Below are 18080 nucleotides of genomic sequence, written 5' to 3' on the forward strand. Positions count from 1 at the left end.
CCACAGCAGCTGCCCAGAATCACAATATCCAGGTGGGTTTGGAATCCCTCCAGAGAAGGAGACCTCACAGCCTCTGTGGGTAGCCTGCTTCAGGGCTCTGGGATCCTGTTACTATGCTGCATTATTTCCAGGAGTAGTTTAAAACACTCAGTCATTACTGATCTGCTCTAAGTAATTCTGCAGTAGGAAGCAGGCTATGAAATAGCATGTTATCACTGATAAAGAGTGCTCTGGTAGATCCAGTGAGTCCAGATTTAGACTGGATGTTAGGAAGAAATGTTTATAGTAAGGCAGATGAGACACTGGAACAGGTTGCACAGGGAGGTCGTGGATGTTCCCTCCCTGGAGGTGTTCAGGGCCAGGCTGGATGAGGCCTTGAGCAACCTGTGCTAGTGGGAGGCATCGCTGTTTGTGGCAGGGGAGTTTGGAACCATTTAATCTTTCAGGTCCCTTCCAACTCAAACCATTCTGTGATTCTATGATGTCTGCAGTGAGATGTGCATCTTAACTCCAGGCACACACAGTGGCATGTGTTAACTTCTGAAAATCTGTTCTATTTCCACTAAAAATACCTCAAGTCACAACACTCAATTTTGTTCCCTGTGCTATGTACAGTTCTGGACCTCCCAGCACAAGGACATGGAACTGTTGCAGCAAGAAAAGAGGAAGCCACCAAGATGCCCAGAGGGCTGCAACAGCTCTGCTATGAAGACAGGCTATGAGAGTTGGAGCTCTGCAGCCTGGAGAAGAGAAGGCTTCAAGGAGACCTTGGAGTGGCCTTCCAGTATCTGAAGGGGGCTACAGGAGGGCTGGGGAGGGACTACTGACAAGGTCTTGGAATGTCAGGATGAGAAGGAGTGGGTTTAAACTGGCAGAGGGGAGATTGAAACTGGATGTTAGGAAGTTCTTTGCAGTGAGAGTAGTGAGACACTGACACAGGTTGAGGGTGGTGAGACAGTGGCACAGGTTGCCCAGGGAGGTTGTGGAGCACAGAATCACCCAATGTGATCAAAGATCACATTGGGTGATTCTGTGCTCCACAACCTCCCTGAAGGTGTTCAGGACCAGGTTGGATGAAGCCCTGAGCCACTTGTTCTAGTGGGAGATGTCCCTGCCTATGGCAGGGGGTTGAAACTGGCTGAGCTTTGAAGTCCCTCTCAACCTAAACCATTCTATGATTCTACAATTCGAGGGATGACTCTGAAATGAATGTGAACACCAACTAAAACATTCACTGCCTTATCAATTATGCATGGTAAGTCCCTTCACAAAGGAAAAGCTTCACAGCAGCAAAGTGAAGCAAGATTTGGTACATGTATGACCCTTTCAAACCTACCTTCTGCCTGTTTGATTTAGCTGCATTCGTTTCTAGATCTGTATCTTCATCTGAAGCAACACTGTCATAATCAGGCTGGTCATTATCTTGGCTTTCACTGCTGTGTTGACTGCTGATTGACTTGAGGATCAGCTCCACATTTTCTGTATATGTATACCCCACATAAGAAAAAAGATACCAGTGAGTTTGGACAGGAAATGGGAAGTGCAGGAAGTCATTCAAAAAGACAAATCAGAAAACATTTTCATCTAGAGAGAGAAGGTATGACATAATAAACTATCATTTCTTAATCAAATAATGCTTGCTGAATCATGTTTGATCATCATTAATCAAAAATTGATTTAGATGCACCAAAGAGGTATGGATGCAGGTAGTGACAGGACTGGGGGGAATGGAGTAAGCTGGAGGTGGGGAGATTCAGAGTGGAGGTGAGGAGGAAGTTGTTGAGCGTGAGAGTGGTGAGAGGCTGGAATGGGTTGCCCAGGGAGGTGGTTGAGGCCCCATGGCTGGAGGTGTTTAAGGCCAGGCTGGCTGAGGCTGTGGGCAGCCTCCTCTAGGGTAGGGTGTCCCTGGGCATGGCAGGGGAGTTGGAACTGGCTGATCCTTGTGGTCCCTTCCAGCCCTGACTGATTCTATGACTATTACTGGCCATAACATGGAAGCTCTAGGGTTTTGTCTTTTCTTAGAAGTGTTGAGGCCACTTAAAAGTAAGTGAGGTTCATATTTTAGCAACTTAATAAAAATTCACATAAGGGGAAAAGAAAAACCCAAGCACAGCAACCCAAACAGACTATGCAGGACAAAAGGATGTCAACATTCAAATGAAAAATGTAAGGAAAAATCAGAAGTTAGAGTTTGTGCTTTCCAGTGTTCAGATGTTGTTTCATATCATCATGGCTAGAACTATGGTTGTTGGCACAGGTATTTGTATTCTTTGCTATCTAGCATGCTTCAGAAATACACAAAACTATGACTTTTAGGCAAATTAGCAACAAGCTGAAGAGCATCTAAATTACAGCAAAGGCCTGTCTGTGTAGAGCAGCCAGGAAACCAGAGTTTGAAACACTGCCATTATCTTAGCTGCCAATCCCAAAGACTTATCCCCCTAAAACTGTACAGCAGTACTCTGGAAAACATTACCCATTCATCATAAGCCCCACAACCATCATAAAAAGGTCACAGAATCAACCAGGACGGAAGAGAGCTCCAAGCTCAGCCAGTCCAACCTAGCACCCAGCCCTGGCCAATCAACCAGACCATGGCACTAAGTGCCCCAGCCAGGCTTGCCTTCAACACCTCCAGGCACGGCGACTCCAGCACTTCCCTGGGCAGCCCATTCCAATGCCAATCACTCTCTCTGCCAACAACTTCCTCCTAACATCCAGCCTAGACCTCCCCTGGCACAACTTGAGACTCTGTTCCCTTGTTCTCTTGCTGGTTGCCTGGCAGAAGAGACTGATCCTCACCTGGCTAAGATCACAGTATCACAGTATCACAGTATCACCAAGGTTGGAAGAGACCTCACAGATGCTCCTGAACTGCACAAATCACACTTGGTCTAACTGTATTACAAATAAAGGAGGCTATAACATGGTTGTAGAAAACAAGCAGCCATAGAATTATACAGGTACAAGAGACAGTCTGTCTTGATAGGAGGAAAAACTTTTTTGCTGTGTGGGTAATGGAGCACTGGAACAGGCTGCCCAGAGAGGCTGTGGAGTCTCCTTTAGAGATCTTCAAAACCCACCTGGACACTCTCCTATGTGACCTGCCCTAAGCGGTCCTGCATTGCAGTGGGAATGGACTGCAAAATACGGTGGATATTAGGAAGCACTTCCTCAAGGAAAGGGTGATTAGGTACTGGAATGGATTGCCCAGGAAGTTACTTTCCCCAGCACAACTTGAGACTGTGTCCCCTTGTTCTGTTCCTGGTTGCCTGGGAGAAGAGATCAACCCCCATCTGGCTACAGCCTCCCTTCAGGTAGTTGTAGAGAGCAATCTTTAAGATCTTTAAGAGAAGATTGGATGTGGCACTTGGTTGATTGGATAGGGCTGGGTGCTAGGTTGGACTGGATGAGCTTGGAGGTCTCTTCCAACCTGTTTGATTCTATGATTCTCTGGCCTAGCTGTGTCATGGTGTTAGGTTATAGGCTGGACTTGATGACTCCAGAGATCTTTTCCAGCCTCTGTGAAATACACCAACATTATGAGAGAAATCCTCTGTGCTCAGGCATTACTTTGGTGACCTAAACACATTGGTAGCCTGCTAGCCATGTGACTTAGTTCTTATCATTTATAAATCCAGTATAAATCTCTTTCTTCATTGCTAAGAGTACTTCTGGATGAGGTTATGGCATTGATTAAACTACTGAAGAATTGATGAAGAGCTAACAAGCTGAAGTACCTCACCTTTTGAGCCAGCAAGAGGATTCCCTTGTTGTCTTCTTTTGGCATCACTTAAAATATCAATAACCAACGTAGCAAACTCGTGGGCATTAAACCGAGCCAGCTTCTGTCTCCCCTACATTGCAGCATAATGCAGGACAAAGAAAAAGAAAATACATCATGTATTAGATGAAAAGCAGAGTTTTCAGGTGAAACTCAGAGCATACAGCCTTTATTGGAAGTTGATTATTCAGTTCCATTAACTGCAGTGTGATTTAAATCACCCAGCTGCACGCTCCGGGACAGGGGGAACAGGAAACTATTTTATCTTCTATATAAATAGATGCAAGAAGCCATCACTAACAAAGCACAGCAAAGAAATATCAAAGACAAATCGTTTTACAGTGTTAAGATGATTGCCCACCTGATTCCTGGTTGAGGAATACTCAGGATTTACAGGAAGAAAAGGGACTACTGTGGTCTCTGTCACGAGTGTGCTGTGATTCTGAGTGGCAAGCCAAACTGCTCGAGGAAGAGAGAAAAAAAGAGAGAAGAATCACCTTCCTGTATGACTCCAGACTGTTTCTTCTCACAGAATCAAAGACCACAGCTTCAAACACTAACATAAGCAGGTCAGAGGAAGGACATTTTTTCCCCCAGAGGGTTCTCAGCTTTGCAAAAACCACAAGATGTTAACGTCACCTTCAGACAGCAGCACGAGACAAGAAACTGCTGTTAGCAGTAATGAGTGAACACAAAAGTGTTTTAAACAGAAAATGCCTTTGCATTGGCATCTTGTTTGCAATGTTACAATTCACATTTATCTTCCAGAAAGCCTCACTCACCTGCATCTGTTTCCCTCCTGTCAACTTCATCATACACATCCATGGCGAGCTCTTCAAACAAGTGGTTGCTTAGCTAAGGGGAGAAGAGAAGAATTATTGCCCTTCATCTTTCATTGCCAAGCTGAGATTGCCATATCTAGACAAAGAAGTTTTACTTACAGACTGAAGCTTCTTCTTTGCTGCTTTTGCAAGTTCTGACACATCTAGACTGCTATGAAAACAAGATGTGATCATTATAAGAGGGCCTATAAAGATGGGGACAGACTTTTGAGCAGGGTCTACTGTGACAGGACAAAGGGTGATGGTTTGAACTCAAAGAGGGACATTCAGGCTGGAGAGATGGGAGAAATTCTGATACTGAGGGTGGTGAGAGCTTGGTGCAGGTTGCCCAGAGAGGTGATTGATGCCCCTTGCCTGGAGGAACCATTGCAGGTCAGGTTGTTTGGGTCTCTGAGCAACCTGCTCTAGCTGAAGATGTCTGTGCTGTGATGTCCCATGCCTGGAACCACTGCAGGTCAGGTTGTTTGGGGCTCTGAGCAATCTGCTCCAGCTGAAGATATCTGTGCTGACTGTGATATCCCATGCCTGGAACCATTGCAGGTCAGGTTGTTTGGGGCTCTGAGCAACCTGCTCCAGCTGAAGATAGCTGTGCTGTGATATCCCATGCCTGGAACCATTGCAGGTCAGGTTGTTTGGGGCTCTGAGCAACCTGCTCCAGCTGAAGATACCTGTGCTGTGATATCCCATGCCTGGAACCACTGCAGGTCAGGTTGTTTGGGGCTCTGAGTAACCTGCTCTAACTGCAGATGTCCCTGCTGGCTGCAGGAAGGCTGGACTGGAGGAGCTTTAAGGGTCCCTGAACACCTAAATCACTCCATGAGTCTAAGATTACACCTACAGCATTTAAGAGCTTCTTTAAAGATAAGTTTTACATTTCAATAATTTAATGATCAAAACACCATTTTTATTTGAAACTCCTGGGAGTGCTAGGAGATAAGAAGTTAACTGTGGCACAGCAATGTGTCCTTGTAGTCAAGAAGGCCAATGGGATCTTGGGGTGTGTTAAGAAGAGTGTGTCCAGCAGATCAAAGGAGGTTCTCCTTCCCCTCTACTCGGCCCTGCTGAGACCTCATCTTGAATAATGCCTTCAGTTTTGGGGTCCCCAGTTGAAGAGGGACAAGGATCTGCTGGAGAAAGTCCAACAGAGAGCTACGAGGATGATGAGGGGACTGGAGCACTGCCTGATGAGGAGAGGCTGAGGGACCTGGGGCTGCTTAGTCTGGAGAAGAGAAGACTGAGAGGGGATTTAATCAATGTCTAAATCTCTGAGGGCTGGGGGTCAGGATGGGGGGACAGGCTCTGCTCACTGCTCCATGGGATAGGACAAAGAACAATAGGTGTAAGTTGCAGCACAAGAGGAAACTTCTTTCCTGTAAGGGTCCCAGAGCACTGGCACAGGCTGCTCAGAGAGGTTGTGGAGTCTCCTCTGAAGACTTTCAAGGCCTGTCTGGATGTGTTCCTCTCTAATCTGTGCAGGGGGGTTGGACTCGATGATCTCCTTGGGTCCCTTCCAACCTCTAATATCCTGTTATCCTTTATCTTTTAACACATTTACTAGATTCTTTAACTCCTGAACCTTCTAATGTTTCTCATATCTCTAGTATTAGAAGCCCATTAGGGTGGTCTTAAAGTTTTCTAAACAACAATCTTAAATTTCAAACAAAGATAATTTCAAATAAAAAATGAGGATGCTCAGAGGGCTGCAGCAGCTCTGCTGTGAGGACAGACTGAAAGAGTTGGGGCTGTTCAGTCTGGAGAAGGAGGCTCTGAGGTGACCTTATTGTGGCCTTCCAGCATCTAAAAGGTGCCACAAAAAAAGCTGGGGAGGGACTTTTTGGACAATCAAGGAGTGACAAGACTGGGGGGAATGGAGCAAAGCTGGAGGTGGGAAGATTCAGACTGGACATGAGGAGGAAGTTGTTCAGCATAAGAGTGATGAGAGGCTGGAATGGGTTGCCCAGGGAGGTGGTTGAGGCCCCATCCCTTGAGCTGTTTAAGGCCAGGTTGGATGAGGCTGTGTGCAGCCTGCTCTAGGGTAGGGTGTCCCTGCCCATGGCTGGGGGTTTGGAACTAAATGATCCTTGTGGTCCCTTCCAACCCTGACTGATTCTATGATCACCAAAGTCCTTTGGAATATGAATATCCACATTTTTATAGCTCAAGGAGCACTCAAGCTGTAGGGCAACAAACTGCTTGCTGTAAGGAATCTGAATGATACGATCCCTCTGAGCAAAACTTGAGTCCACAGAAACCACAGAGGGTTTGTTCCACTGGGCTGTGCAGAAGGAAGGTGACATCAGGCTGCAAATAGCTACAGCAACAGGGTCATGCTTAAAATTATTTCTAAATAACCTCTTCTATGAGTTTCCAGCCTTGAATGTGAGGCACAGGATGAAAACTGTGCAGTTCATGATTTATTTTAAGAGCCACAGCTCAAGAATTGACAAATTTGGAGTCTATATTTATATCATCAAAGGGAAGATTTCCCTGACCTGCAAGGGTGTGCCCAGCTCTGGAGTCCTCAACACAGGAAGGACATGGACCTAATGGAGTGGGTCCAGGTAAGGGCCATGAAAATGATCAAGGGGCTGGAGCACCTTTCCTGTGGGGACAAGCTCAGGGGGCTGGGGTTGTTCAGCCTGGAGAAGAATAAGCTCCAGGGATGCCTTCCAGGTACCTGAAGTGAGCTACAGGAAGGCTGCAGAAGGGCAGTTTCCAAAGGCTTGCAAAGGTCAGGAGCAATGGTTTGGAATTAGAAGAGATTTAGGTTGGATGCTTGGAACAAGTTCTTTACCATGAGGGTGGTGAAGCACTGAAACAGGTTGCCCAGGAAGGCAGTTGAGGCCCCACGCCTGGAGATATTCAACTTCAGGCTTGACAAAGCTGTGAGCAACCTGATCTAGAGGAGGATGTCCCTGCTGACAGTAGCAGGGTTGGACTAGGTGACCTTTGGACGTCCCTTCCAACCCAACCCATCCTATCACGGAAAGGCTCAAATAAAACCTCTCCCTGATTAAATGACAGCACAGAGTTTGTGTAGGCCTTCACCCAGGCAAGAAACCAAGAGAAGGCTGAGCAGAGGACAGGAGGCAGAGGTCAGACAGGCAGGCTGAAACACAGGCTTTGCAGTTTGAGCAGCAGCACCTTTGAGCAAGTTGTTTGCTCTGCCTGTCAACTTCCTCCTCCATGTAGTGAGAGGTAAGTAAGACTTACTCTGCTCTGCACTGACACAGTGCTGTAACCAACACCTAATACACAGTGTACCTAAACACAATCACAGATGTCCATAACCAGTTGCTTTTTACCAACTCTTACAGTTTCTATGATTACTTTGCTACAGTTTTTCCACAGACATTTTGCAAGCAATAAGTTGAACAGCAGTTTACTCACAGCCTCCTTATTTCCAATTGCAGGGCAATGAAAGAAAAATAAGGACTTCAGATTAATGCTTGATATGGTTTAGACAAAGATGATTTCATTGAGCAGAACCAAAAGTATAAAAGCACTCAGGTGATCATAAATAGAAATACTTTTTCAGAGCAAAATGCAGTTTTTTTGGGGGTGGGGGGTGAGTGTTAGTTGCAAAATGAGGTATCCAAGAAATTAACTCAGCTGATCCTGACTTCATTTACAAAGTCTGCTTCCCAGGATCCTCATTTATGTTCCCTTGTCTCACCTTCCCTCTGCCTTTTCACACACATGGGAAACTTCTACCATTTTCTGATTGTAACAATATTCATTCTAGGAGAAGAAAAAGCTTCTCAGCTTCATAAAGGCACACATTAAAAATGACAGAAGCTTAAAAAGTTAGCTCAGAAAAGAAACTTCATTGTTGCTATTATTATATGTTTCCATGGAATCAGCAGCTTACCTGTCTGCCATCTGAGGTATAACAAAGTGCTGTCCAGTTTTATGCTCTAGAGATGAAAAGAAATGGTACTTGAACAGGTTGTTACTGGACTACAGTATTCAGTGTTAGCAGGATATAAAGCTGGTGTTTAGCTTTAACAAAAGAGAAACCCAAGAACACATGTACCAAGCAAACAGATTCATTTATCTTGCATTTAATCACTCAATTTCCAATTATAAAGTGCTAACAAGTCTTTAGAAAGGCTCACAGCACAATTTCCTGGTGGTACCAAAGGTTCTAATTAAGATTCATACATTGGATTCAAATTCCATTTATTAAGTTCTACCATCAGTGCCTTTTCTGGCACCTTAAAGACTTTAAATCTTAATGGTTTTTAAGTATCCTTGGATACAGAAGGGACCCACTTAAGACTTTTAAAATTCCTCTGCTTCTGCATGCCAGTAAGAAACTACTTAGAAGAGTTACAACTTCTGCAGTTTACTCAACATTCACCAATGTCTACCTCTCCTCCAATCCCTCAAAGTTCAACACATCTAATTTGAGAGAGTGATTAGCATTGGAATGGGCTGCCCAGGGAGGTGGTGGAGTCACCATCCCCGGGGGTGTTCAAGAAAAAACTGGATGAGGCACTTGGTGCCATGGTCTAGTTGACTGGATAGGGCTGGGTGATAGGTTGGGCTGGATGATCTTGGAGGTCTCTTCCAACCTGGTTGATTCTATGACTGGATAGGGCTGGGTGATAGGTTGGGCTGGATGATCTTGGAGGTCTCTTCCAACCTGGTTGATTCTATGATTGGATAGGGCTGGGTGCTAGGTTGGGCTGGATGAGCTTGGAGGTCTCTTCCAACCTGGTTGATTCTATGATGTGTAGGTTTCTCTCCACTTTCAGGGATAACCCATTCAAAATCCAGGGATTTGTGGGAAAATAGAAAGGAAATTCAATTTTTATTTGAGCTATACTTAAGCCTAAAATATTGAACCCTAAAATGATCTGCATTTTAAATGCATGATCACTAATCTGACACCTTCAGCTCTTCTTTAGCTCTTCCAGTATGATTTATAAAGGTGGTAGAATATTTACAATGCAAATCTGTAGCAATATTGACATAAACATTAACAGTGAAAGACCTCAAGAGGGTAATTTTTCCTCCTTACCTGGTTTCCTGCCACAGAGATAGAAAGCCAACCTGTCTGTCAGCTCATACTGAATTTCCACCAGCCTCTCAGCCAGCTCGTGGTGCCCACCTTGCCTGGTTCACACACACAAATTTGACACCAGTTATTGATTTTGAGACATTAGGAAATCACAATTTAAGCAGCACAAGCTGCAGTTCAACACAGCATATGTTTGAGTGTATCAACACCAGACAGACTCAGGCTTGGTGTGTTCCACTGGGTGAGAAACCATAAAATTCAACAAACTTCCCAAAATGAGTCAGTGAACACTCTGGAAACTTTTACCTGCTGCTTTGCTCTAGAAAAAAAAACAGATTCTAGTCCAATATTCTCCACTGGATATATTCTGCATATTCTAGGCATTTCCTGAGCTCATGCTGTGAATTCAGCCCATTTCACATAACAGCATTAAGAAATACTCTGGCATGTTCAAGGTCAGGTTGGATGAGGCCTTGAGTGACCTGTTCTAGTGGGAAGTGCCTATGGGGGAGGCTGAAACTGGCTGAGCTTTGAGGTCTCTTCCAACCTAAACCATTCTGTTGTGTTCTGCAGCTAAGTGAACTCACTGCTCAGTTTCCACATATGACCTCAAAACTAAAGCAGTCACTACAACAAGGTTATCTTATTTACACAAGCAGGCAGCTTCTAGTTGATCAATAATGTCCAGTTTTGCATAAAAACATAAATCCCTTTCACTGCTGTGCTGTAAATCTTGCAGTGCCTCATTGCTGCCAAACTGATGAAGAGAGCTGCTGAAGTTTAATCTTTCTTGACACAATGTGGTTGCCCTCAGGGAGCCTGGAGCCTTTCTAAATGTGAGCTTTCCAGAGGGGGCAATTCAGCAACTGGGTGTACCTAACACTCCACTGCCACCACTACCTGTTTCCAGCCCCATTCCCTCACCATCTGTGCCATCCAGCCCAACTACAGCAGTTCCCTCATCAATCTGCACACCCTGGGGTGTATGGAGCTTGCTGAACTTGCAGAAACTCTTTTCCTCAGAGCTACTAGATTAGGACAGCACATTTTATTGAGATCACAACTACTATCTGGAGCAGCCAGGAGACTGCAGGCTATGAAAGATGAAAATGTTTTATCTATCATCTTTATTTTTTTCCTGGAGAAAGTCTTTCTTAGCACTTAGCAGCCAAATTATGTTCAGGAGGGAATCAAATCTAAGCAGGTTCATCATGTGGTTTATGAACATCAGTCAACACCTAAGAGCATCCCAAATGTCAGAGTCTTTTACCTTGCATAGTCAACTGGAGTTTTCCCATTGGAATCTTGCGTGCCAGGATCAGCACCATAAACTGCTAATAACTCTGCCTGCAAGGTCTGTCCTGCCTTAGCAGCCACATGGAGTGGGGTGTTTCCTTTCTCCTGCAGGTTGTGGAGAAAAGCAGCTACTTAATCAGCTGGTCTGAGGAGAAAATTGATGTCTAATGTGTATCAGATGAAATCAGTAGAAGTACTATGAACTAGAAGCGTATCCAGCAGATCAGGGGAGGTGATTCTCCTCCTCTACTCTGCTCTAGTCAGACCTCACTCGTACTGTGTCCAGCTGTGGAAACTCCAACACAAGAGAGACATGAGACTGACAGAGTTCAGAGCAGACCACAAAGATGATCAGAGGGCTGGAGAACCTTTTCTATGGGGACAAGCTACTAGAGTTGGGGCTGTTCAACCTGGAGAAGAGAAGGCTCCAGGGAAACTTTGTAACTACATTTCAGATTCCGAAGGGGATCTACAAGAAGGCTGGGGAGGTACTGTGGTGGTAGGACAAGGGGCAATGGTTTGAGACTGGAGCAGGGTAGATTTAGGCTGGACACCAGGAAGAAGTTCTTCACAATGAGAGTGGTGAAAAACTAGAACAGGTTGCCCAGAGACGTAGTTGAGACCCTGTCGCTGGAGACATTCAAGATCAGACTTCATGTGGCCCTGGGCAGCCTGCTCTAGCTGGAGATGGCCCTGCTGACTGCAGAGGGGTTAGACAAGATGACCTTTGAGGGTCCCTTCCAACCCAATGCAATCTATGAAACTGTAGGAACTGGTTGTCTATCAAAATAATGAAAAAGGTGTTCTTACAGGATGAAAGAAGTTGGCTTGAGCTCCTAAGGACAGCAGTCGCAAACAGGTCTCCAGATTTCCTGTCCTCACACTGGAATGCAGTTGCTGAAAAAGAAGCAGGATGGTAGATAATACAGCAGCAGTAACTCTGAGTCAGCCTTTGCCTTTCAGCTATGCTTTTAGAAATGGTTAAGCAAGCTCTTGCTTTGTGCAAATGTCTCCAAGTTAATCTAAATCAATGCCTCTCTCCCACCCACCTCTCCAATATCCCTATAGAATACCCCCTAAAAAAGTGCCTTCAAGCTGCATTGGATACATAAAGAAAATCTTAGCTCAACAGCAACTCAATTCAATCAGATTTCACTATTCTGTTATACACAAGTTGTGTCTTCTGCAGACTGCCAGCCAAAGCACACTGACCTTGCTGAGATCTTTGGCAGTGACACTGTCGTCTTCACGGCATGGCAAGCGATGGACGAACGCCAACATCTGATATTTAGCTCTGATGAATTCTGCTTTGTTGGGACTGCAAAGAGAAACCAAGCAACAGAAGGGGGAGAAGATCTATCTTAGTGCTTTCCCAGTGATACAGATGCCCTGGAGAAAGGAAAAGTCACAGCTGAAGAATACATTAGATGTTTGCGTGCTACTAGGGGCAGAGTTAGACATGGAAAAATATTGTCACTAAAAAAGCCTCAACCCAGTTCTGTAGAGTGAGAAACTTTTGGTACAGACACCAAACCATCTGCAGACTCTAGGATGTAGTGTGCATTTCTTAGAAGTAAATACTGAACTTAAAATGATGCCAACTTAAAAGTCTGCACTGACTACAGGCAGTTTCATTTACAGTTTAAAATGCAGCATCGTATTCAATGATGGAAATCATCAAATCCCAGCATGGTGATTGGATGGGACCTTTGGGGATCACAGAAGGGAAGGGGTTGGATGGGACCTCTGGGGATCACAGAAGGGTAGGGGTTGGATGGGACCTCTGGAGATCACAGAAGGATAGGGGTTGGATGGGACCTCTGGAGATCACAGAACGGTAGGGGTTGGATGGGACCTCTGGAGATCACAGAAGGGTAGGGGTTGGATGGGACCTCTGGAGATCACAGAAGGGTAGGGGTTGGATGGGACCTCTGGAGATCACAGAAGGGTAGGGGTTGGATGGGACCTCTAGGGATCACAGAATGGTAGAGGTCGGAAGGGACCTCTGGGGCTCACAGAATGGTAGAGGTTGGATGGAACCTCTGCAGATCATTCAGTCCAAACCCCCTGTTCAAGCAGGAACACCCACAGCAGCTTGCCCAGGAACACAATGTCCAGATGGGCTTGGAAGCTCTCCAGAGGAGACTCCATAACCTCTTTGGGCAGCCTGCTTCAGGGCTCCAGCACCCTCACACCAAAGCAGCTTCTCCTCACATTCAGAGGACTCATGCAATGCATTTCCATCTTTGCCATCAGCTTAAAATATTACTCACTGGAAATGAAAAAAATCAAAAGAAGCCCTTAGCTTCCTCCTGTTCTTTTCCAGCAAGAAAATATATTCAGGTTCCTGTGGATACTGATGAATAAAATAATGACACCTGTAGAACACCAGTACAAGAGCAGCAGCTTCACTTACTGCACTTTATCCTGCGGGCTAGCCTTGCGCCTTCCGCTCATCACCGAGGCAGGATCCAGCAAGGAATGTTCCCAAATGGAGTTAGCACCATTGTTGTACAGGGTCTCAACCATCTGAAACCCAAAGTGCAGACAAACAGGCAGTAAGGGATTTTTTCTGCTTGCCACACAAAGTGACTAACCACATCTTTGTGATTGCTTTTAAGCAGAGAGCAAGTCAGGGCCGTGTGCCAGCACCCAGAACCCAGGGAGAGATCAGATCCAGGCACAGGTACAGGAGGTTTTTGGTGTGGAATTTAGTAAGAATTCCCTTAAAATCTGTACTCTTGCCAACAGCAGCTCTGCTGGAAAGAGATAATGGAAGTTCAGGTCGAAACAGATGTGTTGCAGAAGTGTGGAAGAGAAGTTGAAGGTGAGCTTCCAAAACAAAGGTATCAAATTCAGGTTTCATAGACAATTCTGATTTTAGTGGCCCAGCTGAACAAGAGAAATTAAGACAGGCTTAGAAAACGAAAGCTTAAAAGGACCAGCTCATCTTTGACAACAGCTTAGCAGTTTAAATCCTATTTAAAAATGTTTGGAACTTTCAATAGACCCAGATTTTAACAGAGGAAGACACAGTTTTTACCTGCAGCAGTGTTGGAGGCCATGGAGTATGCTTGAGATGTCTCACTTGAGAGATGTGACGACCCAGACTCCGATGGACGCTGCAGCACTCATCACAGATCAGAATCCCTCTGTTTATAGAGGCCCAGCAGGGATCTGGAAAAGACAGTATTAATTACAATGTAATTGCCCATCATAGAGCCACAGGATGGTTTGGGTTGGAAAGGATCCTAAAGATCATCTAGTTCCCATCTTTTGCCATTGGCAGGGACACCTCCTGCTAGGCCAGGTTGCTCAAGTCCCATCCAATCTGGTTTTCAACAGGTTCAGGTTTGGAGCTTCTGTGAGCTCTGAGCAACCTGTTTCAGTGCCTGACCATCCTCATGGGGAAGAATTTCAAGGAAGATAACCTCAGCTCTGAAGAAATCCAAACTGAAGCCATCTTATAAGCAAGCCAGAAAGACATCTGGAGGAAGGTGGAGTAGTAATACATACACCAGAGTGTTACATCAGATTGAAACTGAACCCAGGCACAACAGGATGTTAAACTGAAGTCCCTCTCTCATGCTCTCAGCTCAGATGAAACTCCAGTTTGCTGCCAGCGACAGATGAAACTCCACTTGACAAGACCCTGCAGTAACAGGCAGTGGAGAGGCAGGAGAGATCTCCAGGAAGAAGAAGGAATTCAAGATCTCTATTTTGGAAAATTCTTCTTGATTTCAAATCCAGAGATGAGTCTGAGGGTAAACAAGTCCAATACAAGAGCAGTATCTGAGAGAACTTCTGCATCCTGTCAGAATGCATCTAAGCATTGGTGCATCAAAAAAAGTCTCCTCTGACCCATGCAATGAATTTAGTAAATCCCTGAGAGATGAGATCTGATCACAGTTGTGGGTTTTGAGCAGAGCTGATGTTGTGTGCATGCTGAAGGCAACACAGGCAAACCTGTTCCAACCATGGCCATGAGGGATAGGAGCATCTCTTGACAGATGATAACTATCACAGCCTGAAGCTAAACTGAAGGATATGTTTTAGGAAAAACAACTACCCCAGTGTAAAAAAAAACAAATTATTAACAAGCACACAAGCTTCTTATTAAAGCACTCCACCATTTAAACTACTTTCACTTGGAAGAAGGGAAAACAAAGTAAGAATTAAAGGAGATACACTGGTGCTGACCTCATGACCCAGGACTGGAGACAGCCTTCCAGGTTAATGAGTTCAGCCCTTTTCACAGACTTGTTTGGTTGGAAAAGGTCTTTAAGATCATCCAGTCCAATCATTCTCTGACTGTACCAAGGCTGGTTCTAAACCATGTCCCTCAGCACCACATCTCCATGGCTCTGAAACCTCACCAGGGACTGGGATTCAGCCACCTCCCTGGGCATCTTGTTGCAGTCTTTGAGAACCCTTTATGGGAAGGAATTTTTCCTAACACCAAACCTGAATCTCTCCAGTTATCTTCAGGCTGTTCCCTCTTGTCCTGTCACTTGTTACATGTGAGGAAACAAGGAGAGCTGTCAGTTTATGAGAAAACAGATATTTCAGGTTTAAATTTCCTTTCATGAAGTGTTTGCCCTGGAATTTATCTGCATCCTTGAAAAAAAAAAAAAAGAAAAAGAGATCCTACTGGGGGCACAAACTGCTTAAGCTGCTACCAAAATACAGGAGGGTTGAGGCTCAGAGATAGGTCAGCTCTGCTGCCAGGACATGGCAGAGCAATTCAAAACAGGAAGTGTGTGCTGAAGACAAGCCCCAGCCACGAGTCTGAAAAGTGAACTCCTGCTCAAGAATAGGAAGTGCAGCAGAAAAGGCAGAATAAAAATCACCTCCTGCAAGAGGAAAATCATTCACACCTTGACACAGAACCAGAGCTGTACTGATGAAGATCCAGGGGCAGGCAATAATTGTCTTGATTCTCCTGATGGGGGTGAAAAAGCTGCAGTGTGTCAGGTCTCAGACAGACACATAGAGCAGCTTCTAAAGACCCCTCTGATAAGTATTCTGCTTCAACTAAAAGCAGAATTTGATTTTTTTAATTAAAAAAAAAAAATCAGGCACAAATTTGAACATAAATTCCAAGAATAAGAAGTTGGGTCAAGGATTGGAACAGGCTGCACAGGGAGGTGGTGGAGTTGCCATCCCTGGAGGTGTTTGAGGGATGTGTGGACATGGCACATGGGGACATGGTTTAATGACCATGATGGTGTTGGGGTGATGGCTGGACTTGATGACCTTAGAGGGCTTTTCCATTCCAAAAATTCTATCACTCTCTGAGGAGAATCTCCTTTAATTTAAGGCTGATGAAACACCAGAATAGGCTGCCAGAAAGGTGGTAAAGTCTCCATCTCTGGAAGCATTCCAAACCAACCTGGATGTGTTCCTGTGTGACCTTGTCTAGGTGAACCTGCACTAGTAGAGGGGTTGGACTTGATCTCCAGAGGTTCCTTCCAACCTCTACTCTTCTGTGATTCTCTGATATTAAGATTTCTTTGTCAACAGATTTCTTCTCTGAGACCAAGCAAATACCTGACAAGGCTACAGCATCACAGAAGCTGCCTTACAAGCTGACTCTCACAGTGATTCTGTCACTCTGAGTAGTCCTGAGTAGCTTAACAAACACACACACAGCGACACAACTTTATCTCAGAGTCACCACACCGCCGATGTTTAGAAACATCTTAACTTGTAGGAGATAAAGCCCAAGTATCTCGTGGTGGTGTCCCTAATCGTAGCGAAAACAAAGCTCTGTGAAGATAAAAGTAACTCCTTGGGAGTTAATTTGTGTTTAAAAATAACAGAATGATAAAAAAAACCACCGAGTCCCACGTTAGTGAAGTTGTTATCCCCTCTCCCACATCCTACCTTCTCTGCCATTCAAACGTTATCTACGCCGCAGTGCTTTAACTCATTTCACTATGTACAGAAGTAATCACACTGGAAGAATGGGCACAGAAGGCAAACAACAAAGGAGGAAAGCCAACAAATATAGGCTGTAAGTAAACAAGGGCTGCAAAACTACAGATGGTGGGGAAAGGAGACGGGAGCTGACTTGCTAAAACCCGCGATTTGTTTGCATAAGCTCCCAAACTTTATCTGCAGTGCAAGACAAGACAACGTGCTTGTCAACACAGAGCACATGCTGCTCGCTTGAAGGTTTCCAACCCATCAGACGCTTCAGGACAACTTGTTTTGGGTGGCTGGGATGCTGACAGTCAACCCAGGCTGCGGGGCAAGACAGGCACCTTCTGAATCTCCTTGCCCCCTGACCCTCATGCAAGGGGATGTCTCCAAACCCAGCCCACCTTTGCAAGCCTCGCTCACTGTCGCTTTCCGTGACACACTGCCAACCCACGCCCTCCTCACAGCTTTTAGACCTGTGCCTAGCAGATTTCTTTCAGCAAGGTTTGCATCTCTTGAAGCCAGATTTACTTCTAACTAGAGGCTGCTGTCGTCCACAGGCTTCTCCTCGGCGGTCAGGCCCCTCAGCGCAGCCCCAGAAGGCATGGGGGCAGGAGATGGCGGTACCAGCCGGGTTACCAGCGCTTTAAAGTCGCGGCGAACCGGACGGAGAGCCAAGCTCCCCGCCGCCCGGTGAGAACGGGCGTCTCACCCATACGGACAGCACCGCGGCAATCGCCTCCAAACCTGCCTCCACCGAAGGGCCGCTGCGAGTCGCCGACACCCGCGGAGCAGCGCCGGGGAGGTGCGGGCCCACACTGGGGGCCGCGGCCGCCCCACTGACAAGACCCCCCCCCGGCCGCCCCGATCCTACCGCGGAAGGCCCAGCGGAACCCCCGCGCTTCCCGCGGCCCCTCCGCGCTTGAGGCGGGGAAGTGCCGCTGCCCGCTCTGAGGGGAGGGGGATGGGCCAGCTGCCTTCGTCGCGCCCCGAGGCCGCCGCTGGTGCCTACCTTGGGCGCTGCAGTCGGCGCAGACCTCGCTGCTCCTCAGGCGCTTCGACATGGTGCGCGGCAGCACCGGCACGGGGAGCGCCCCGCCGCCTTAACGGCTCCCCGCCGGCAGCCCCCGCCAGGCGGCCGAGCCGAGGCTGAAGCGCGCAGGCGCAGGGCACAGCCGCCCGCTCCGGCAGCCGGCGGGATTCACCAAGC

The 18080-nt window shown here is 46.2% G+C and overlaps 1 protein-coding gene across 5 annotated transcripts in view; it reads right to left on the minus strand.

Annotated features, from left to right (window-relative positions):
- GIT2 (GIT ArfGAP 2) overlaps positions 1-17963 on the minus strand; it is a 34766-nt gene extending 16803 nt beyond the window's left edge. For 4 of the 5 annotated variants that reach the window (XM_064168587.1, XM_064168586.1, XM_064168585.1 and 1 more), the window contains exons 1-13: positions 17883-17963; positions 13992-14125; positions 13365-13477; positions 12161-12266; positions 11759-11845; positions 10923-11053; positions 9653-9747; positions 8498-8543; positions 4726-4777; positions 4567-4639; positions 4146-4243; positions 3746-3857; positions 1337-1479 (exon numbers count right to left, since the gene is read on the minus strand). In XM_064168587.1, the coding sequence (XP_064024657.1) occupies positions 1337-1479; positions 3746-3857; positions 4146-4243; positions 4567-4639; positions 4726-4777; positions 8498-8543; positions 9653-9747; positions 10923-11053; positions 11759-11845; positions 12161-12266; positions 13365-13477; positions 13992-14125; positions 17883-17934 (1242 nt within the window). In that variant the 5' untranslated portion in view covers positions 17935-17963. The remainder of the gene's footprint in view (positions 1-1336; positions 1480-3745; positions 3858-4145; positions 4244-4566; positions 4640-4725; positions 4778-8497; positions 8544-9652; positions 9748-10922; positions 11054-11758; positions 11846-12160; positions 12267-13364; positions 13478-13991; positions 14126-17882) is intronic. The other variant, XM_064168583.1, reaches the window with a different exon arrangement.
- Positions 17964-18080: the final 117 nt, after the last annotated feature.

This window comes from Pogoniulus pusillus, chromosome 30, assembly GCF_015220805.1.
Source record: "Pogoniulus pusillus isolate bPogPus1 chromosome 30, bPogPus1.pri, whole genome shotgun sequence".
Lineage (NCBI taxonomy): Eukaryota > Metazoa > Chordata > Aves > Piciformes > Lybiidae > Pogoniulus > Pogoniulus pusillus.